At 37.0% G+C, this 25,004-nt stretch overlaps 1 protein-coding gene across 1 annotated transcript in view; it reads left to right on the plus strand.

The window, feature by feature from the left end:
* The window catches only part of LOC150085111 (tRNA (32-2'-O)-methyltransferase regulator THADA-like), a 184,464-nt gene that overhangs the window by 99,890 nt on the left and 59,570 nt on the right, over positions 1–25,004 (plus strand). Inside the window, exon 15 of the mRNA XM_090376467.1 lies at positions 17,804–17,887. Coding sequence (XP_090232593.1) covers positions 17,804–17,887 — 84 coding nt within the window. The remainder of the gene's footprint in view (positions 1–17,803; positions 17,888–25,004) is intronic.

The raw sequence follows: 25,004 nt of genomic DNA on the forward strand, positions 1-25,004 counted from the left end.
TTTTTTTTTTTTTTGGCTGATGCTGCATAAGCTTGCTTTCTTGCATCAAATGCCTCTACTAATGCTAATGCTAATGCTAATTACAATGGACAGAAGAGGCAAATTCATTGAGGAATTTATGAAATACAGAAAAATATGGAAAATAAATCAGAAATAAGTGAGAATAAAAAAATTTAGCATTTTAAACAATTAATTTATTAATACACTCATATTAAGAAATGACTACTTACATGATGTACACAATATATTAGTATACTTTTAAGAATAATGTCATAAAATATTTGGCTATTTTTTGTTCTACACTCGATTTTACTGTACATTGTTCATAAAAATGTCTGCATTTGTTAAAGCACTCAAATATATTTTCTGGCACATTTTCTTCACACTGAAGGCCTCAACGCAAAGTTTCAAATGCTGCCAGTGTTTGGAAGGTTTAATATTGACCTTATTGCCTTCAATTTCATACAACTCATCATCGATATTCTGACTAGTTCTTTACATACTCTCCAAAATGTTGGAGTCACTCAGATATTTAGCTATTATGACATCGTTATCAACTCCTGAAAAATTCTTCAAGAACAATTTCACCACTGATCAAACCTCTCGCTTGGAGTTCTTTCCAAGATTGTTCAATGTCTTATAGCAGTTCATCCCTCTCGTCGCTGTTAATTGGCGTTTTAGCAAAACGTGTTTTTGCGAAACAATTCTTAATCGTTGTTTCCATCACATCAACTCCAAACTTTTGCTAACACTGATATGCACATCCACATGTGGTTTATCCTATCTGCCAGCGGATAAGGGAAACCTTGAAGCCTGCCAAAAAATAATAAAATATTTTGAATACTTGAAAATACTTAAAAATACTTTGCACATCAACAAATCTATAACAGAATCTATAGGTTGGTTGGTTGGTTTCTATTCTCAGTATATTTTTTTCAGATGCACCTTCGGTAGTGCATCTTCAAATTCTTGATAATACCTTGGTCCATTGGCTGTAGTTTAAACAAGGTATTCAGATGGAAGAAAACAAGCTTCATATTTGTAAGTTTCGAAATTACTGAGTGAAGGTGGGCAGGGCAGTTGTCAACAATCAAAGCGATTTTTCTGTTTTCTTTCGTCATCCTTCTATCAAATTTTAAAATCCACTGTTCAAAAATTTCACTTGTCATCCAAACTTTTCTGTTGTAGTCCAACTCTAATGGCTTTACTCCTTTGAAACATTGGAGTTGTTTACTTTTGCCTGTTACCAAAAGCTTTAGTTTTTCATTACGAGCCATATTTGCACCAATCAAGACTGTAATTCTTTCCTTACTATTTTTACCACCTACACATTTATCACCTTTAAAAGTCTATCTTGTTCGGCAGACATTTAAAAAATAGACCTGTTTCGTCGACTTTAATATGTCTTTGGGCTCGTAGATTGGAAAGAAACGTTTTTCCCATAGACTGTACCCATAGGAAAGAAACGGTTTTTCAAAACCGTTTTTTTCCTATGGGTACAGTCTTCAATTACAACCCCACTTTCACCAGAAATAACTTTTTTTGAGTGAGCCCTGGCACTGCTTGTTTTCTGTTGTAAGCACCTTTTTAAATTTGTCCAGCCAACCAGAACTGGCTAGGAAAGTTTTATGCCTGAGAAAAAGATGTGTACTCCCTGGCCTTTTCTTTTCTTAATGGCCTGATATTGGCATGTTTTGGTCTTGAATCAACTTCACCCACTTAAAAACAGCTTCATCTTCTTACAGGCCTAATTTTTCATGCTTCCGACTGGGTCCCGTTTCTTTAAACAGTTTGAGAATCGAAACAAGGTTTTTCAGAATGGTTGATACAATACTAGCAGCGACACGAAATTTTAAAATGATTTTCTTTTTTTTTAATGCCCCGATCTGCACTATTAAGCACTTCTACTTTTTCCACTACACACAAAGATTTCCTCTTAGGCATTGTAAGGTTACTTGCACAGCAGCTAAAGCAAAACTGATTTAGGGACAACTTTTACCTACCATACAGAGACAGGTGAAATTTAGTGACAGTGTGGATGACTCATTTCTGTGAAACAACAGATGAATTTCCGGGATAAAGGAAAATCACTCTATCCTAATTCTCTAATAGGGTGCTCACAATAGAAAACAGGTTGACCAGAGCCAATGTCTGTGTCGGGAATATTCCTTAATCTTTGCCCACGACTGTGGACACATAGATAGCAGTTGACCAGCACGACTTTTCGGTACAGTAAATGCTTTACGGGCAACACTAAATTGTGGTATGCTCTTAAGAATTAAACTCTTTAGCTATTAAAAGCTAAAGTGATTAATTCTTAATTCTTTTAGCTCTTAATTTGTGCTTTCTACAGCGTCAGCTCTATTGCCTACAGGTCAGAGGTGTGAACAATGCATACCTAGGTTTCTCGAAATCATTTCATTATATGGAAATTTTCTTTGTTATACGGAAACTATTTTCAATGTAATGACCAAGGGGAAATCAAAAAATTCACTACGTAGAAAAATTTGCTATATGGAAGTTAATTAAAGAGAGGTCCGACTGTAGCTGTAATTTAAAGAATTTTGTGAAATTATTTCATAAAAAGTTTTGAAAATTTAATTTTTAACCTTCTAAAAATAATTCTTCTAAGTTACATTCTTTAAATTCAGTAGTAGGTAATGGTAACATCTTAATTACTGTAATATTTTTTAGTGTAATTCTCAATTGGCATTTTTTTTTCCCTTCCTTACATAAGGAATGTGCCAATCTCAAATTAAAACTTGTTGCATTATTAGTGACTCATTTCTTCAGTGACTCAAATCGATGGATTTGAGTCACTGAAGAAATGGGTGCATGCCTTAGGGACAAATATAATTGAGAACTTGCCAGGGAGTTTAGTATTTAATGGCATGCCAAGTATCATATACCTGATTTGGGGCCCCCAGAACAGAATAATCGCATGCACGCTGCTCTGGTTCAAGATGATTTAGTTTTATTGGGTGGTGCCATAATTGTAGAAATGGATATCTTGTTTTGTAATAAGTATTAGTAGTGGCAAATGATGCAAAAAAGCAAGCTCATAGAGCAGGGGTCGCCCAACTTCTTTGACCGTCAACCCCACTGCTCTGGTTCAAGATGATTTAGTTTTATTGGGTGGTGCCATTATTGTAGAAATGGATATCTTGTTTTGTAATAAGTATTAGTAGTGGCAAATGATGCAAAAAAGCAAGCTCATAGAGCAGGGGTCGCCCAACTTCTTTGACCGTCAACCCCTTCAAGAGTTTCTTGATTTTTTATCAACCCCCTCTATTTTACTATTACATAATTATAATAGAACAAGCAAAAAAGACGCTTATGTGAGTTTTTAGATTGTTTATTTTATAATTACAGTGTTTATTGTATGTATAATATAGTATATATTATTATAGTGGCTTAACATCAAAGGGATACGTTTTTGTTTTTGACGTCCTTCTTAACATTACATATTTGATAGGAGGGATAAATAATATATAAAATTTAATTTAGATAACAAAATACAATAATACAATCTTCCTTATATATATGAAAATAAGACTTTTTATTAACTTAGTACTGTATACAATTTACTAACGTCAATGTGAAGGGTGTGCTTCGTGACTCTTGACAAGATTAGCAATGTTGGGTTCAAAATTAGTAAGTTTCAGCCTTAAATCGCCACAGAATTGTATATCTAACTTATTTCTTTGTTTTGTTAAAATGGAATTAACATGGCTGAAACCAGCTTCAACCATGTACGAGCTTGGAAATGCAAGCAAAAAGGAGAATACCACTTCAGAAAGTTTTGGATATTTTTCTACAACATTTATATTCGTTCAAAAGTAACTTAAAGTCCTATTTTTAAAAAGCGTCTTAGCTTCAAGATCAACTGACAATTCAATAAGTTCATCTTTTAAGTTACATTCGATATTTTCAGTATCTGCAGAAAATGGCGTGATAATCCAATCTGGAATTTGCATGTTTTCAAAATCTGCAAAGCGCAATTTAAAATCATCGCTCAAATTTTGAAGATGTTTTTTGTATATCTCTAAGTCTTCATCTTTTACTTCCAATTGCCATAGATTCGAAAAGTACTGAAAATCTTTTCTTAACGATGATGAGTTAAATAAGGCTAATTTAGCTTGGAAGTCTAAAAGAATCGTCCGAGCTTGAATAATCGTGACATCTTTACCTTGTAGACGGGTCTGTACGTCATTAAATTTTGAAAAGTCCACCAAATAGAAAATATGTTACTTATTTCTCTTCAGTTCATCACTCAAAAACAAATTAACATCTGTAAGAAACTCTAGGGTTGAGTAGAACAACTCAAATCTTTGTAGACTTGCACCTCTAGACAACCATCTTACTTCAGTATGCAAGAGTAATTGGTTTGATACTTCATTTTTTTCACAAAGTTTGGCAAACAATCGTAATTTAAGAGAATGAGCTCTAATTTGATTAATAGATTTAATACACACTCTTAGAGTATCATGCAGTTCGTCACTGAGAGTTTTTGCAACCAAATGGTTTCACAGTACGTACACTGAACTTTTTCTTTCAGAAAGGCAGCGAAACGTCGATAATGGCCCACCATTGCAGGTGCACCATCTATGGCTACTGCTGTTATATTAGTAAATGGAATATCATACTTATTTAAATATTCCTCTAATCGCTGAAAAATTGTCAACCCTGTTCCATCACTTTCAAGATATTTTGCAAATAAAAATTCGTCAATAATTTAATGTTTGGTTTTACTATAATATCTTACATAAGCCATAAGAATATAAGAACTATCGAATGTAGATTCATCAAGTTGGATGGAGAACCTACTATTTTTGAGTTCTGATACTACATTTTTTTCTACATCTTCAGCCATTTCACCAATACGCCTTTTCATGGTATTCGCACTCAATGGTAAGCATTTTAAAACAGGGCCAGAATCTTTTTTCATTATGGTTTCAATTACTTCTTTGATTGCGGGTATAACAATGTCCTCTGCAATTGTATATGGTTTTCCTTTTTTTTTTTTGCTATTAAAAGAAATATTGTAGGAGGCTGTTAATCCTTGTTTACTGTCAGCTTCGGCAGGTGCTTTCATAAATGATTTTATAGTTGGTCGATGTGTGTATTTCTCTTTCAGTTCTTTAAAAAAGTCAAGATCTTTATATTTCTTATCGGGATGGAGTCTTTGAAGATGATCTTTCATTTTTGCTGGTTTCATTGCATCGTTACTAAAAGTTTTTTCACAAAGAAGACACATAGGCCTCGTTTCGTTTGTTAAATATTACCCGTACAATGATGTCTTATATTTTTCTATCGACCCCTAACAATGTTATATCGACCACTTTGGTGACCACTGTCATAGAGCATTAGCAAAAAAAAAAAAAAAACCTGCCCACCTCACCTGTCCATCCCCTCCAAGAATTTGTCTGGTTCTTAATTGAATTTATACAAACTACCCACTTCCACAACAACAGATGGAAGTTTGATCCAACAATCAACCACCCACTGACTGAAGGCAAAAATCCACCCATCTAATTGAGATTACTCAATACATTCAAGGCGTTAAACACCTCATTCAGATCTCCTTGCAGGTGCCTAGTCTCCAGGTGCTGCAATTTTCAGAAATAAAGCCTTTCTTGGTAAGAGCACTATTTTGTTTCCATCACCAATCTCATTGCCCTTCTCAGCACATGTTCCAGCAGATCTGCATTTTTCCTAAAATAAGGCTTTAAGACTTGTATATAGTTCTGCTTTCATGAGAAGAATCTGCATGATTAGCTTTGCTCTGGCAATGGACTGGTTGATTACATTGGCAAGTAGTTAATTTCCGTGGATGTGTTACTTTCCCAAGGACTGTCCAGAAGCTATCTTTCTTATGTTTGCTTTAGTTTAATATCATCATTATATCACTATATAAATTTGATAATTTTAATCAGATGCCTTTTTACAAGAAAGGTAAGACATAATTCCTATAAACTCCAGAAGTTATTAATTCAGTGATTGAATTTTGGGAAGAAGAAGATAACAAAAACAATTCGAAAAAAATTCCAATTGACCAAGTCTTTAAAGTATGCTGAATGAGCTAAGGGTGTAAGCATTAGCAGTTAAGAGAATATAGCAACAGAAACATCTATTTGATGGCTGTGAATAATCTTCAACTCCAAGTAAACATCAAAAGCAGGCAGATGATCGCAATATGATTTTAGTTGATTTTGAAAAATATGTGATGCATAATACAATCAGTAAATTTTATATTTCAAAGAAAATAGTTCCATCGGGATCAAAGCTACTACCCATACTAAAAGAAAAAATAAATTTTTGGTGGAAAAGGGAATCTCTATGACATATAATGCTATCAGCTTTCACTGGGAAAAAAATGGCACAATAAACAAAGCCTTTCTGCTGACAGAAAGGCTCGACATAGTGAGGTACCACTTTCTTACGATATGAGAAAGTATCATCAGAATGGAAAAAATATTTATGTAGATGACAGATTTGTGTGGACATTTATGTAACATGGGTAGACAGCAATCTCACTTTCTGTAAACATTGGTGACAAGAATGACAACATTAGCACTCAGGTGAATGTAAACTCTGGAAATTGTCTTATAGTCATCTATGCTGGTTCTTCGTCTGGATTTGTTGAAAATGATTTATTAGTTTATAAAGCAGAATCCACCACTGGTGATTATCATGTGTAAATGACCTATGAAAACTTTGTAGAGTGGATCAGAAGAAACTTCTGCCAAATATTCCAGCCAATTATGTCATTTGTCTCGATAAATGACAGAATTCGCTGGAATATTTGGTATGGTGTGAATCATCTGATTCATGCCATACCAAACTTCATGATCCTGTGCCATTCAAATATGCAACCAAGAAAACAATATTGTGGTTGACAAGCAGGAGCATTCCTCGCAGTTCTGACATAGGAAAACCAGTGCTTGTGCAGTTAATTTCTGAAAATGCTCCAGCTACAAAGATGTATAGAGCAGACATTTTGTTGGAGAGCGATTGTCATGATGTCATCAGATTGCCCCTTATTATTTTGACTTAATTGCAATAGAATATGTTTAGACATCTGCAAAATGTTTCATAGAGGAGAGGAACGTGAAGGAGATGTCAGCTTGCCAGTTCTTACTACTTCTTCAATGTGCTCTCTCTGCAGAGGTTGGCTGTCATCTTCACAATGGATGTACATGAGGTTGAAGCCCTAGACAATCTCTTGTTATGCCGATCATACCACTCTCTGAGGTTTGCCAGCCAAGATTTCCTTCTTCTTTTCCTTCAACTTATTTTTTCCATTGATCTTGCCCTGAATTACAACATCATTTGCAACATCTTATATTTATCATTCCTCATCATATGTCCTAAATATTTTAGTTCCCTTAATGGTATTAGTTATTTCTGTCATTTTCTTCATCCATTTCACGATCTCATCATTCTTTATCTTATCAGTCCATGACACTTAACATTCATCTATAACACCACATCTCAAAAGCATTTAACTTATTCTGGGTCTTCCTTATCAATCTCTAAGTCTCAGCTCCATAAAGGAGGGCAGAAAATAGATAACATCTCAGTATTCTTGTTTTTAAAGGAAGTGTAAGATCACTGCAGAATAGAAGATTCTTCATCTTAAAGAAGGCTGCACATGCTTGTTCAATTCTTGAGCGTACCTCTATAGAAAATGCGCCTCCGTAGCCAGGTGGGAAGGAGCACACACTTTTTGATTAGACTGGGGTTCGAGCCCATCACCACCAAATATGGAGGATGCGGAAAGGTCAAGGGAATGACCACTGCATATTCCCGGAGCAATATGGCCTTAGTTGCTAATGCTCCTAAAAAAAAAAAAAAAAACCAAATAACAAATAATAACCTCTATAGAATAGTTCCAGTCTTCACTTATCATTCATCCAAGATAATGATAACTTTTAACCCTTTCAATTTCTTTATTATTGATTGTAATTTTTGTTTGTACTTCTTTCTTGTTGAAATATTGGTTGAGTGGTTGAAATATTGAAACCATGTTATAAACTTGGGAAATAAAAAAAAAAAAAAAAAAAAAACTGGGAGGCTGATTTTATCTTTGAAAATCAAATTGCAAGATTAATCATAGATTTTTGAGTATATACTAGAGATTTGAAAGCGACAGCAGTGACAGTAGTTTATTAGATAACAGTGATTTGGAAGGCATTGATCCACTCTAAATATCAACAAAATACTTATTGTGTGAGTAGATAAAATTTTTATTTGTTAATTTTTGGCTTTTTTTTCATTGATTTACTTTTTTTCTACTTGTTAATTTTATTTTTTTATTAAAGTTAAATTTTTGTAACAATAAAAGTTTTGCTTATTTCACTGATTCCATTTTTTTAACTGAATAAAACATATGTTAATAAAAAAAATTTACAAAAGAATTAATGCTTACTAAAGAAAAAAAAAATTGACACAAACAATGCTCAGCAAAAGGCAACATATGGTGAAATAACTTTCAGACTTATGTCTTTAGGAAGGCTACTCATATACTTAGGGAAGGACATTACATGGTTGTTTTCCATTAAGATTATTACTATATTTAATACCAATGTTATACCATGTGAAGTAATAATATGGTTTATTAAGCTAATTGCCTAAACCACTATACATCAAGGTGACGTTACAGGCAACTTGCTGATACCCATCATCACACCATACTACCAACAGACTCCAACTTGCTGATGCTGCCAGAAATCTGATGTGCAGAAATCGGATGCATCAGATTTCTGGCAGAGTTAGCAAGTAGGAGTCTGTCGGCAGCATGATCACAAAGTTATTTAACTCCCTGTTGGAGTTTGATAAACTTCTGCTATTCTCTTTCCTAAAGAATTTCTAGTGTGTGAATGTAGAATACCTATTCAGTTTGTCAGAACTTTGAGCAGGATCACCAAACAGTTAAACCATTGATATCAAGTGGCCCAGTGTGATTCAATCCCTCCCTTCTACTGTTAATATAAGCCTAAGTGTCTCTCTTTGCTTTTGTTCTTTGCATTCTTTATCAGAAACTTCTCTTAATATGCCTTAGTTTGCCTCCATTTGACTAGTTTATATCTACCATAGGCTTCTATATCACTTGATAATTTGTATGCATCCCACTCATTTTTTTTCCTCTGCCATAGGGCTCATCAGTTCATCTGACATCCATTTAGGTCTAAGCCTCGAACAGTAATTCTTAGTTGGTATGAAAAGCCTAGTAGCTTCTACAATTATTTCCTTGAATGCTTCCTATTTAATGGTAAGCTCATCAGTTGGTACCACTTTGTAGAATTTAAAAATCTGCTGAGACCACTGTAGTCATCCTTAAAATAGCAAAAGCCTTTCCCTCTACCCTTGACAATAGTTATATCTTTAAGTAAATTCCACATCAGTACATTGGATCACTGTCACCCAGTGGGTGTTTTGCCTGCAGGTTCTTAATGCACAAAGAATTTCTGCTGATAACCAGATCAAGACTTCTGCTTCCTCTTGTTGCCTCTCTAATATGCTGCTATAGAAAATGGTCATCCAGTAAATCCGCAGAAGTCTTGCTAGAGTGTGAGTGACTAATCCACAAATTCCAGTCAGTATCTGGAAAGTTAAAGTCCCTCATAAGATTTTCTGATCTATTGGCCCACTCCCTTTCTCTATATATTGCTGTTTGGTATACTCATCACTGTGATTAGGCCTATAGCATGCTACTACTTTCATTTTCGTTTTCTGAGTATGCATGTCACACTCAACTGAATGAACATTGTGCTGGCTATCTATGTTGACAGGATGTACTGCCCTAAATGAAATATGCTTCTTAACTAAGAGCATAATCACTTTTTCTCCTCCTGTCCTGTCTCTCCTTCCTGTAAACATTGTACTCCCTGAATTAAATTTCAGCACTGGTTATGTCTGAATAGTAATAGTATGCGCCATAGGCTTTAGCTGTACTCACAAAGAGAAAAAAAAAAAAGACACCGTGCCTCTGTATCACCATAATGTTTGCATTTGATGATTTAATCATTACTTCAATTTATTTATAATGCTCCTAGCATTAGTATGCATGCACCTCTTCTTACTCTTAGTTGCCCTAACATAGCACATGTATTTACTTGTTCCGTGATGACAGAACCAAGGGCTTTCAAACATTGACCTGTACTTGTCAAAGTACAGGTCAATGTTGAAAAAAAGCTGTGAGTCAGGGTCGAATTTGAAAGTGTCTGCAATTCGCCCAGACATGATAGGAGGGAATATATGTGAGAGCCCTGGAGAGATTGTGCAAGGTTCAAGGGGCAGAATTTTTCTCAGCCTGGTCTGTGCTTGTTAACAGGAGAGTCTGCTTCTACAGGGATGGGATACACTTAAATAGAAAGGGTGCAAGAATATTTGCTGATGCTGTCAAGGCAGAGTTAGGTGGGTCGGAAAACTGCTAGCTTGGGGGATACATGGACTAATAGATTAACAGTAGTTGCTGGCAGAGGTGAAATGCAATTGAGGAGCAGCCTGGAAAGCAAGGCAATAGGGATTTCCAGGACTGCTGGGAGTCATAGTGGAACAAGTAAATACATGGGCTGTGTTAGGGTAACTAAGAGTATAAACAGGTGCATGTATACTTGCATGTACACCAATGCTAGGAGTATAGTTAATAAATTTGATGAGCTTGATGTGCTAGTCAAGACATCAAAGGCAGATATTGTTGAGATATCAGAGATGTGGTGTCACACAGACATAAGCAGTATAGAACTGGAATTTGGGGAGTACAATGTATACAGAAAGGATATACAGGACAGGAAGGGAGGAGGAATTATGCTATTAGTTAAGAAACACATAAAATCTAAGGAAGTGCATCCAATTGATGTTGGTGGACAATGCAATGTTGAGTCTGTTTGATGTGACATAAGCACTGGGAAAGGAAAAATGAGAGTAGGTGTATGTTATAGGCCTAATGAATCAGAGGAGTATAATGAACAACTGTGCAGAGAAATAGTGGGCCAGTAAATCAGAGTGTCTTATAATGGAGGATTTTAATTTCTCAGAGATTTACTGGAATTTGTGGTTGGTCACTCACAAATAAGCAAGGCTTTTGTGGATTTATTTGATTGTTTTCTGCAGCAGCAAGTTCGGGAGGCAACTAGAGGGAGTAATACTCTTAATCTGATTATCAGTAGTGATTCTTCATGGATTAAGAATCTGCAGATAAAGGAACCACTAGGTGGCAGTGATCACAGTGTGCTAAAGTGGGATTTACTCAAAGAGATAACTACCATCAGGGACAAAGGGAAGAGTTTTTGATTTCGTAAAGGCGACTACAGTGGTCTGAGACAGCATTTATGTTACCAACAGCAAATTCAAAATGGGGAGCATTCAAAGAATTTATCTTGGAAACTACTAGGCTTTACATGCTGTGTCTGAATTATTGCTGCAGTCTTGTCTAGGATCATCTAGACAAGACTGCAGCAATAATTCAGACACAGCATGTGTTTGTTAAGGGAAAGTCTTGTCTGACAAATTTGATAGGATATTATGATGGGGTTACAAAGGAACTGGATGGAAAAAACAATTTTGATATCATATATTTGGATTTCAGGAAAGCTTTTGACACTGTTGCGCATGGAAGACTATTGTGCAAATTGGAGCAGAATGGTATTAAGGGTAAGTTGCTACAATGGATAAAAGGATGGTTAAGTGCGAGAAGACAGAGGGTGGTAATCAATGGGTGCTGCTCTTCTTGGACTAATGTTATTAGTGGAGTCCCACAGGGTTCAGTGTTAGGTCCACTGTTGTTTTGTATATTTATCAATGATATTGATGAAGGTATATCAGGCTTAATGTCGAAGTTTGCAGATGATACAAAGGTTGGCAGGGTTGTTAATGACAGTAATGGCAGTCTGCTACTGCAACAGGATCTAGATAATTTGGGCAGATGGGCTAAGAAGGGGCAACTGAAGTTTAACCTTGACAAATGCAAAGTATTGCATATGGGTAGAAGTAACCACAGAGAAACGTACCAACTGTGTGGTACTACACTTAAGGTGGTAGAAAATGAAAAAGACCTGGGAGTAATTGTGCAGTCAGATATGAAGTTCTCTGAGCAATGTAGACAGGCTGCCAGGGCAGGTCATGGGGTTTTGTCAATGATATATAGGAATTTTGCTAGCAGGGAAAAGGAGGTGATTATCCCTCTGTATAAGGCAATGGTCAGGTCACGCCTTGAGTACTGCGTACAGGTCTGGAGACCTCATTTTAGGAAGGATGTAGATTTACTTGAGCGGGTACAGAGAAGGGCAACAAGATTGGTGAGGGGAATGAAGGGATCCTCTTACCAAGAGAGGCTTAAGTTCTGCAAATTGCAGTGGCTGGAGACTAGGCACCTGCGCGGTGATCTGATTGAGGTATATAAGGCCTTGAATTGATTGAGCATGCTGAATTCTGATGGGATCCTTCCACTTGTTCAGATTACGAACCTAAGGGGGCATAAATTCAAATTAAGAAAAGACAGATGTAGAATAGATGTGCGGAAATTTGCCTTTAGCCAGCGGGTGGTTAATTGCTGGAACATTGTTGTGGAAGTTGATAGGTTGAATAAATTTAAGGAGGAACTGGACAAGCATTTGGAGGGGATGGTGTGATTTTTTTTTTTTTTTGTCTGATGCTGCATAATCTCATACATTTGCTTTCTTGCATCACATGCCACTACTACTACTACATACCAACTAAGAAATATTGTTCAAGATTTAGCATTAGCATTAGTCGAGGCATATGGTGCAAGAAAGCGAGCTTATGCAGCATCAGCCTAAAAAAAAAAAAAAGCTCCCATTTCACTCCTCTGTTTTTTCCAAATACCTGTCCAGCTCAGCCTTAAATTTATTTAGGCTACCAACTTCCACAACAAAGGATGGAAGTCTGTTCCACCAACCAACTACCCACTGGCTAAAGGCAAACTTCCGCACATCTATCCTACATCTCTCTTTCCTCGATTTGAATTTATGCCCTCTCAGGTGATTATTCTGAGCAAGAGGAAGAATTCCATTAGCATTGAGCATGCTCAAACCATTCAAGGCTTTATACACCTCAATCAGATCATTGCAGGTGCCTAGTCTCCAGACACTGTAATTTGCAAAATTTAAGTCTTTCTTCGTAAGAGCAACCTATTCTTCCATTCACTAATCTTGTTGCCCTTCTCTGCACTCGGTCCAGCATCTCTACATCCTTCTTAAAATGAGGCCTCCAGACCTGTATACAGTACTCTAGGTGTGGCCCGACCATTGCCTTATACAAGGGGATAATCACCTCCTTATCCCTGCTAGAAAAATTCCTGTATATCATTGACAAAACACAATGAGCTACTCTTGCAGACGGTCTTCACTGCTCAGAAAACTTCATATCTGCCTAAACAATTACCCCCAGGTCCTTTTCTTTCTCTACCACTATCAGTGTAGTACCACAGAGTTGATACATCACTCTGGGGTTACTGCTTCTCATATGTAGTATTTTACATTTGTCAATGTTAAACTTCATTTGCCACCTCTCAGCCCATCTGCTCAACTTTTCTAGATCCTGTTGCAGCAGCATACTGTCATTAGTGTCCTTAACAACCCTGCCAACTTTCGTATCGTCTGCAAACTTGGACATTAAGCTTGATATACTATCATCAATATCATTTATAAATACAGAAAACAATGGACCCAACACTGAACCCTGAGGGACTCCACTCATAACATTAGTCCACAATGAGCAGTATCCACTGATTACCACTCTCTGTCTTCTTCCACTCAACCATCCCTTTATCCATAGCAGCAATTTGCCTCCAATGCCACGCTGCTCCAATTTGTGCAGCAGTCTTCCATGTGCAACAGTATCAAAGGCTTTTCTAAGATCTAAATATATGATATCAAAGTTATTCTTTGCATCCAGTTCCTTTGTGACTACATCATAGTATCCAATCAAATTAGTCAGACAAGACCAAGCTATAACTGAAGTCTTGTCTAGATGATCATGCAATGCTTCTTTAACCAGTGCCTCCATTAATTTCCCTGGAACAGAAATTAAACTAACAATATATGATATCAAAGTTATTCCCTGCATCCAGTTCCTTTGTGTCCACATCATAGTATCCAATCAAATTGGTCAGGCAAGACTTTCCCTTAACAAAACCATGCTGTGTTCGATCTGTAACTGAAGTCTTGTCTAGATGATCCTGCAGTTCTTCTTTAACCAGTGCCTCCATTAATTTTCCTGGAACAGAAGTTAAACTAACAGGTCTATAATTACTTGTGTCACCCTCTGATCCTCCTTTGTGAATTAGGGTCACATTTGCACATCTCCTACATCCCCCTGAGTCCAAAGAAGCTCTCATAATTATGGCTAAGGGTTTGCTTACTTCCTTGGCTGCCTCCATTAATATAACTGGATAGATCCCATCCACCTTGGTGCCTTTTTTATGTTTATCTTCAACAATTTCTCCAACCTTTTTTATGTTTATCGTCAACAATTTCAACAACAATTTAGGCCTAAATGGATGTCAGATGAACTAATTAGTCATGTGGCCAAGAAGAAAAATGCATGTGATACATATAAATTAACAGATGACACAGAAGCCTATGATAGATATAAGCTGGTCTGTAACCAAGTCACAAAGGAGATTAGGCAAGCAAAGGCAGATTATGAGAAATTTTTGGCAAAGAATGCAAAGAAAAACAGCAAAGAGTTCTTTACTTATGTAAACTCTAGAAGGAAGGGAATGAATCAGATTGGTCCACTTGATATCGATGGTTCAACTGTTGATGAGCCTGCTCAGGTAACTAACAAACTAAATGAATATTTTGCATCTACATTCACACATGAGTATTTATTCAGGGAAGGGAAATACCAGAGGTGTATTAAAGATATCAAAAGAAATCAAATGGTCAGGCAAGACTTTCAGGGATGGTTGAGTGGGAGAAAACAGAGAGTGGTCAATGGACACTGCTCTTCAGGGACTAATGTTATTAGTGGAGTCCCCCAGGGTTCAGTGTTGGATCCATTGTTGTTTTCTGTATTCATTAATGATGGTATATCAGGCTTAATGTCCTACTTTGCAGACGATACGAAGGTAAGTCGGCAGGGTTGTTAATGACACTAATGACAGTATGCTGCTGCTGCAACAGGATCTAGAAAGGTTGGGCTGAGAGGTGGCAACTGAAGTTTAACATTGAGAAATGTAAAATACTGCATGTGGGAAGCTGTAACCCCAGAGTAACATATCAAGTGCATGGTACTTCACTGACAGTGGTAGAGAGTGAAGAGGACCTGGGGGTAATTGTGCAGATATGTAGTTTTTCTGAGCAGTGTAGATGCTCTGCAAGAGGAGCTCCTAGTGTCTTGTCAATGTTATACAGGAATTTTTCTAGCAGGTATAAGGAGGTGATTATCTTCTTGTATAAGGCAATGGTCAGGCCACACCTTGAGTACTGTATACAGGTCTGGAGGCCTCATTTTAAGAAGGATGTAGAGCTGTTGGAATGAGTACAGAGAAGGCAACAAGATTAGTGAATGGAACGAAGGGTTGCCCTTACGAAGAATGGTTTAAATTTCGCAAATTACAGTGTCTGGAGACTAGGCACCTGCGAGGTGATCTGATTGAGGTGTATAAAGCCTTGAATGGTTTGAGCATGCTCAATGCTAAAACCATTCAAACCAAACCAACGTTTGAGAGGGCATGAATTGAAATTGAGGAAAGACAATTGTAGGATAGATGTGCGAAAGTTTGCCTTTAGCCAGTGGGTGATTGATTGCTGGAACAAACTTCCATCTGTCGTTATAGAAGTTGATAGCTTAAACAGATTCAAGGCAGAAACTAGACAAACATTTGGACAGAGTGGATGGTTGAAATGAGAAGGGTGTGTGTGTGTGTGGTACTATATAAGCTTGCTTTCTTGCATCATGTGCCCTTGCTAATGCTGATATTCCGTTTATCCTCCCCCTAAGCTAGCCATTTTTTGTTCTTTGCTGCAACAGTCAATATTGGCAAGGCGTGCTGATGGTAGGTAGCAATGTTTTAAACAAATGGGAAGCTAATGCTAGGGGAGACAAGCTTAATAACTTTAAGTGGCGTGTTAGATTAGTCAACTGTACAAGAATACTTATTTTGAACTGTGTCTTAATCTTAATAAATCGTGTTAATTTGGTATCCTAGTTAAGACAACTAACATTAACATAATGGTTCTAACATAAACATTCTGAAATATGGGATGATTTCACTATGGTATGTATAATATATTCGAGAAGGATAGACAAAAAAAAAGTGGGGTTGGGGTGGTCTTATCAAAAATAGCTTAAATGTGACACACTCACATGTAGTAGAGGCATATGATGCAAGAAAGCAAGCTTATGTAGCATCAGCCAAAAAAAAAAAAAAAAAAAAAAAATTTCACACATCCATTCTCTCTAAAAGTTTGTCCAGTTCCTCCTTGAACTTATTTAAGCTCCCAACTTTCACAATGACAGATGGAAGTTTGTAGCAATCAACCACCTGCTGGCTAAAGGCAAATTTCTGCACATCTGTTCTACAACTGTCTTTCCTCAATTTGAATTTATGCTCCCTCAGTTTTGTAATCTGAGGAAGAATCCCATCAGAATTGATTGAGCCTGGTCAACCCATTCAAGGCATTCAGATGCCTAATCTCTAGACGCTGCAATTTGCAGAACTTAAGGCTTTCTTGGTAAGAGGATCCCTTTGTTCCCATCACAAATAATCTTGATGTCCTTCTCTGTACTCACTCAAGCAACTCTACATAAATGAGTCCTCCAGACCTGAGCGCAGCTCTCGTGCATGTGCGAGAGAGGGAGAGAGAGAGACTGACTGACTTTAGATTCATGTGCAGTTAATATGCCTGTATGATATATATGTCGTACAGGTTTAAGAGCACAACATGGTTATGCTCTTAAACAATAGATAATGCTTTGTTGTAGAACTAGAGCTTGTTGTAAATTTAAGGAAGTTTTGGCCACATTTCGATGAAATTAGGTGTTTTATTTTTAAAGATCACCATGAAATAAGATTTGATTCATTTCCGTTATTTTTTCCTTTATTAATATTAATGCTGATAATTCGAAAATTGTAGATCTCTTAAAGTATCATTTATAACTGACACAGTATAATAGTGTAGCTTAATTTAATTTATTATGGTACTCACCTTTTTTTTATAATCTGCGTTGATGTTGGAATAAAATGGATGATAATTTTAAATTTAAGTTAGCATGAATAAGTTAGGATTTAAAAACAGAATTAAAATATGTGCAAAGAAGTAGAAGTGCACGTCTTCATCCTTGGTTGTCAATGTTGAAATTTAAAACAATTGAAGTTATATAGTTGGAAACAGAAGGCCAAAGCAGATGAAGGTGCGTTTAAAATAGTTAAAAGTATTTTGTATTATGACAATTCGAAAATTGTAGATCTCTTAAAGTACCATTTATAACTGACACAATATAATAGCGTAGCTTAATTTAATTTATTATGGTACTCACCATTTTATAATCTGTGTTGATGTTGGAATAAAATGGATGATAATTTTAAATTTAAGTTAGTGTGAATAAGTTAGGATTTAAAAACAGAATTAAAAATCTAACTTATTCACGCTAATTTAAATTTATAATTATCATCCATTTTATTCCAACATCAACACAGATTATGAAAAGGTGAGTACCATAATAAATTAAATTAAGCTACGCTATTATATTGTATTAATGCTGATTTATTTATTTTTAAGTTATGTTTTAATATTATGGTAATTAACTTTTTTTATCCCTGTTTTTTTAGATATATCAACTAATGTTCCACCTGCCATACACAGTGTTGTGTTTTTGGCCTGTCAGCAGTGACTTTTTACTGAGTGCAGAAGAGGTAATGCTTAACTGATATATCTTTTCAAGTTTGGTGTAATGTATCTGTAAGATAAAAAAATTTGAATTTAAAATATTTTTAAAAATATTTATAAAAATAGCTTTAATATTATATAACAGATGAGTGCATAACAGATGTATGGAAATATTAGCGGTTTATTATGTGTGAGTTAAGAGAAAGATAATAAATTTAACATTAAGAAAGAGATGGTAATGGGATGGGTAGTTGATTACTTGAATGCCCATGTAAATTGCTGCTATAAATTCAATGTTATGTTATGTTACACCTGCTCATATAAGTATAAGAAATTCTTGATATATGTTAAATTTTAGAGAAATATATAAGTAAACATAAAAAAATATATAAAATAATATCCTCCACAGCATAATTCAAGGTTTAATAAACATGCTGACTCTCTTGAAATTTACATGTGTATTAACAACATTCATGTGTATTTACAAGTGTATTAACCCTCTGTAAATTTACTGCACATCACTGATTATTTTGGAATAAAGTGAACCAATTAAGATGAGGAGAGGAAAAAACTATTGTAATAAGATAAAAAAATATGTTATGATTTGGAGAGGGTTATATATATATATATATATATATATATAGAGAGAGAGAGAGAGAGAGAGAGAGAGAGAGAGAGAGAGAGAGTACTTTCCTAAACTTTTTTTTAAAACCTTTAATGGTTTAGTTTGTTTAGAAATTGATATGAAATATATAAAAGAATCACTAAAGGATGAGGAATGTGATGGGCTTTCTACAGTTCTGTATCTAAAAACAGCCCACGTATAAACAAAATTTACCAGTTAAACAACCCCAGTTGGTGAGCCCTGCCCAGGGATCAATTTTAATGTTTATTATCGAAGGAAAAAAAAAAAAAAAAAAAGAAAAATTTAACTGAATGTAAACAATAAGAAACTATTTAGTATAAATACAGTTAGGTAGAAATATGTTGTAAGTTTTTTTTTTTTGTTAGCATTTGGAGACTATATTTAATCTAATTATTTTTATAACTGAGAGCAAAGTGGAGGAGAAATTGTTGAAGATAAACATAAGAAAGGCACCTGTGGTGGATGGGATCTATCCAGTTATATTAAAAGATGCAGCAAAGGAAGTAAGCAAACCCTTAGCCATAATTATGAGAGCTTCCTTGGACTCAGGGGATGTACCCATGGACTGGAGATGTGCAAATGCGACCCCAATTCACAAAGAAGGATCAAAGGGTAACACAAATAATTGCAGACCTGTTAGTCTAACTTCTGTTCCAGGGAAATTGATGGAGGCACTGGTTAAAGTTATAGCTCGGACATAGCATGGTTTTGTTAAGGGGAAGGCTTGTCTGACCAATTTGATTGGATACTATGATGTTGTCACAAAGGAACTGGATGCAGGGAATAACTTTGATATCATATATTTGGATTTTAGAAAGGCTTTTGATACTGTTGCACATGGAAGGCTGCTGCACAAATTAGAGCAGTGTGGCAGTGGAGCTAAATTGCTGCTATGGATAAAGGGATGGTTGATTGGGAGAAGACAGAGAGTGGTAATCAATGTACACTGCAATTCGTGGACTAACGTTATTAGTGGAGTCCGCCGACCGGGCTAGCCGGGTGGGTAAAGTGCCTGCCTGGCAACCCAAAGGTCGCGGGTTCGATTCCCGCCTCGGGCTTGGATCAAAGTACTGCAAAAACCTTGGGAGGTGCATTATGGCCACAGAAGCCTATGCGCCAACAACTACCAAAAAAAAAAAAAAAAAAAAAATAGTGGAGTCCCTCAGGGTTAGTGTTGTGTCCATTGTTGTTTTCTGTATTTATTAGCATTAGCATTAGCATTAGTAGAGGCATCTGATGCAAGAAAGCAAGCTTATGCAGCATCAGCCAAAAAAAAAAAAAAAAAAAGTAACATAAATAAATAAAAATAACCATTTCCACTTCACCCCTCCGTTTGTTCGAAATACCTGTCCAGCCGAGCCTTAAACTTATTTAGGCTATCAACTTCCACGACAAGGGATGGAAGTCTGTTCCACCCACCAACCACCCGCTGGCTAAAGGCAAATTTCCGCACATCTATCCTACATCTGTCTTTCCTCAATTTGAATTTATGCCCTCTCAGGTGATTTTTCTGAGCTAGAGGAAGAATCCCATCAGCATTGAGCATGCTCAAACCATTCAAGGCTTTGTACACCTCTATCAGATCACCCCGCTGGTGCCTAGTTTCCAGACACTGTAATTTGCAAAACTTAAGCCTTTCTTCGTAAGAGAACCCCTTTGTCCCATTCACCAATCTAGTTGCCCTTCTCTGTACTCGTTCCAGCAGCTCTACATCCTTCCTGAAATGAGGCCTCCAGGCCTGTATACAGTACTCTAGGTGTGGCCTGACCATTGCCTTATACAAGGGAATAATCACCTCCTTATCCCTGCTAGAAAAATTCCTATATATCATTGACAATACACCATGAGCTACTCTTGCAGCTCGTCTGCACTGCTCAGAGAACTTCATATCTGCCTGCACCACCACCCCCAGGTCCCTTTCATTCTCTACCACTGTCAGTGTAGTACCACAGAGTTGATACGTTGCTCTGGGGTTGCTGTTTCCCATATGTAGTACTTTACATTTGTCAATGTTAAACTTCATTTGCCACCTCGAAGCCCATCTGCTCAACCTTTCCAAATCCTGTTGCAGCAGCATAGTGTCAGTAGTGTCCTTGACAACCCTGCCAACCTTCGTATCGTCTGCAAACTTGGACATTAAGCCTGATATACCATCATCAATATCATTTATAAATACAGAAAACAATAAAGGCCCCAATACTGAACCCTGAGGGACTCCACTAATAACATTAGTCCACGATGAGCAGTGTCCATTGATTACCACTCTCTGTCTTCTCCCCCTCAACCACCCCTTTATCCATAGCAGCAACTTGCCTCCAATGCCACACTGCTCCAATTTGTGCAGCAGTCTTCCATGTGCAACAGTATCAAAAGCCTTTCTAAGATCCAAGTATATAATATCAAAGTTATTCCCTGCATCCAGTTCTTTTGTGACTGCATCATAGTATCCAATCAAATTGGTCAGGCAAGACTTCCCCTTAACAAAACCATGCTGTGTCCTAGCTATAACTGAAGTCTTGTCTAGATGATCCTGCAGTGCTTCTTTCACCAGTGCCTCCATTAATTTTCCGGGAACAGAAGTTAAACTCACAGGTCTATAATTACTTGTGTCAGCCTTTGATCCCCCTTTGTGAATTGGGGTCACATTTGCACATCTCCAGTCAATGGGTACCTCCCCTGAGTCCAAGGAAGCTCTCATAATTATGGCTAAGGGTTTGCTTACCTCCTTTGCTGCCTCCTTTAATATAACTGGATAGATCCCATCCACCCCAGGTGCCTTTCTTGTGTTTATCTTCAACAATTTCTCCTCCACTTTGCTCTCAGTTATTACAAGATTCTCTAGCTTACTGCTAGAGTTGAATACACCTCTGGCATTCCCCTCGCTGAATAACTCCTCATGTGTGAATGTCGATGCAAAATATTCATTTAGTTTGTTAGCTACCCGAGCAGGGTCATCAACAGTTGACCCATCGATCTCAAGTGGACCAATCTGATTCATCCCCTTCCTTCTAGAGTTTACATAAGTAAAGAACTCTTTGCTGTTTTTCTTCGCATCCCTTGCCAAGGATCTCTCGTAATCTGCCTTCGCCTGCCTAACCTCCTTTGTAACTTGGTTACAGATCAACTTGTATCTATCATAGGCGTCCGTGTCACGTGTTAATTTGTATGTATCCCATGCATTTTTCTTCTCTGCCATATGCCTCATTAGTTCATCTGACAACCATTTAGGCCTAAACCTTGAACAATATTTCTTAGTTGGTATGTAAAGCCTAGTAGCTTCCACGATAAGTTCTTTGAATGCTTCCCATTTTGAATTTGCTGTTGGCAATATCATCAGTTGATCCCACTGTATAGAATTTAAATACTGTCTCAGTCCATTGTAGTCGCCTTTACGAAAGCAATACCCCTTCCCTTTACCCCTAATGGTAGTTACCTCTTTGAGTAACTCCCACTTCAGCACACTGTGATCACTGCCACCAAGTGGTTAATTTATCTGCAGATTCTTAATGCATGAAGAATCACTACTGATAATCAAATCAAGAGTATTACTCCCTCTAGTTGCCTCCCGAACATGCTGATGTAGAAAACAATCATCCAATAAATCCACAAAAGCCTTGCTACTGTGTGAGTGACCAGCCCCCAAATTCCAGTCAATATCTGGGAAATTAAAATCCCCCATTATAAGACTCTCTGATTTACTGGCCCACTCTATTTCTCCGAACAGTTTCTTATTATACTCATCAGAGTCATTAGGCCTATAGCACACTCCTACTCTCAATTTTGATCTCCCAATGCTTATGTCACACCAAACTGACTCGACACTGCACTGTCCAGCGATGTCGACTGGCTTCACTTCCTTGGATTTTATGTGTTTTTTAACTAATAGCATAACCCCTCCTCCCTTCCTATCCTGTCTATCCTTTCTGTAGACATTGTACTCCCCAAATTCCAGTTCTGCATTTCTTATATCTGTGTGACACCACGTCTCTGAAATCCCCACAATATCTGCCTTTGATGTTTTGAGCAATACCTCAAATTCATCAAATTTATTTACTAAACTCCTAGCATTGGTGTACACACAAGTATACATGCACCTGTTCTTTTTCTTAGCTACCCTAACACAACCCATGTGTTTACTTGTACCCCAATGATTCCCAGCAGTCTCTGAAATATCCTGCATCTTATTTTCCAGGCTGCGGCTCATTCCAATAGAAGCAGTGCAAGAATCACTTTCACCTCTGCCAGTGGCTACTGTTAATCTATTAGTCCTTGTATCCCCCCAATCTAGCAGTTTTCCGACCCACCTAACATTGCCTCGATAGCATCAGCAAACATTCTTGCACCCTTTCTATTTAAGTGTATCCCATCCCTGTAGAAGCAGTCTCTCCTGTTAACAAGTACAGACCAGGCTGAAAAAAATTCTTCATAAAAGAAATTCATGAAAGAAATTCTTCAAAAAATTATTAATGATATTGATGATAGTATATCATATCAGGCTTAAATGTCCAAGTTTGCAGACGATACGAAGGTTGGCAGTCCCAGGTGCCAAGCGAATTCGAGGGCAAGCGTTCAAAGTACGATTATATAGCGATCTTTCTCTGCGATAAAAATTCATTTTAAGTTGTATCATTCTCTATTAGCAGTTCATTTATAATTGAGTTCTACACCTGGAAAGTTACAAGTAAGAACAGAAAGGAAATTCATCTTTATTTTTCATTACATATATTATTTTGTTTTACTAATCAACTAACTTATCTAACCACTTGGCTTCCTTGCGGCACTGCTCCTGCCTTCCTGTGGTGGAGCCAGAAACCTAGGAGGGAAAATCAACCCTCCAGGCCAAAAAGGAGCTAACCATGGACTGTGACGTTTACCCAGAGCTTGAGCAGCCTAGGCACTCATCCAGTACTGTCAGCGATGCTGACCGTGAAATTACACATGATGCAACAAAGTCTAAACGACTGCATACAGACACAGACCAACAAGAATGCCCATCATTCCTTATCTTACATAGCCTCTCGGACAAATCTATGTTTGTTTGTTTGTTTGTTATTTGGTTTTTAGGAACATTAGCAACTAAGGCCATATTGCTCCATTAATATGCGGTGGTCATTCCCTGACCTTTCCGCATCCTCCATATTTGGCAGTGATGGGCTCGAACCCCGGTTTAATCAAGAAGCATGTGTACGCACTGCTGTTCCTTCCCACCTGGCTACACTATGCACACTCTCTTACCATTTCTTATATAGAAATGTTTGGAAAATGTGGCGGGCTCTCCCAAAATGGTGAGAAGACTCAGATCTGGAGACCTCTTGGTAGAAACAGTAGGTCGTGCACATTTTGAGATACTGTTGAAACTAACGACATTTGGAGGACTACCCATTCAAGTCACCCCTCATGGAACATGGGTGTCTGGGTGGTGGTATCCATCTGAGAATAAGTAACATTAGTCTTCTCCTTAGGTGAAGCGTTACTTATTCGAAGTAGTGCAATATCATGGCAACTCGTTGTGAAGGTATTCACAATATGAGATATAACTTAAAATGATGCCATTTTACTAATATTCTGATTTATTCAGATATAGCTTTGTATTTCTGATGCTATATTTATACATAGTCTAGACTCTCCCATAGCTTGAGGCTTATGCCCTAAACGCTTTAGAGTCTAACATACTACATTATGTTTTACAGAGATATTAAATAGGTTTAGTAGCATTCATTAGCTTCTTATTTCGAATTTAAACCAGCAATTTTTAAAAGTTATGACTCCACTGGAGTTGTAACTTCCAAATATTGGCACCAGTATTGTTGAACTTTGTAGTCGATAAGAAATAGCATAATGTATATATATTTTGAACTGATAGCGTAAGGTATAAAGTAAAATTAGATAGCGTAATAAGAAGCACTGTATTAGGAATCAGTTAGCTTAGTATAGTATTATACTAAGAGTATAATTATATTTAATTTATATAATTTAAATATAATACTATACTAAGTATAATTATATTTAACTTAGTATAGTATTATATTTAAGTTGTATTTACATGGAAAACATGACCCAGCCTAGAGTTGTGAAGCAAAGATCACAGACTAGCGAGAGTGCTGTGACTTGGGGGAAAAACGAAGGGGACGATTCTGCATTGAATCACAGTCTCGAAAAATATGCAAAATCTGGAATGTTTGTCGACCTTTCTAAAACAGAACATGATCTAGCCAAGGAGGATGCCTTTGTGTGTGTGTGTGCGCTAGGAGTCTAGAGGTGTCAAGAAATTAGGTGGCAACTGAGCGTTCTGATGGGCGTCTATGAGAGCTTGAGGTTTAGGATAAATGCCCTTGAAGAATTTTATATTAGGGTACCCATCAAGCTCTCAGCTGTCCAGCTGAATGGCTGAGCTCACTCCTGTGCATCAGGCAACACAGCGGCAATCTCCAAGGCAGAATGCGCTGATCCCAAAGGAACTAGTTATTGTTGGTGACTATTGTCAGGGAGATGGGGAA

The sequence above is a fragment of the Mastigoproctus giganteus genome, chromosome 6 (genome assembly GCF_048544385.1).
Source record: "Mastigoproctus giganteus isolate SK-2022 chromosome 6, ASM4854438v1, whole genome shotgun sequence".
NCBI classification, from domain to species: domain Eukaryota; kingdom Metazoa; phylum Arthropoda; class Arachnida; order Uropygi; family Thelyphonidae; genus Mastigoproctus; species Mastigoproctus giganteus.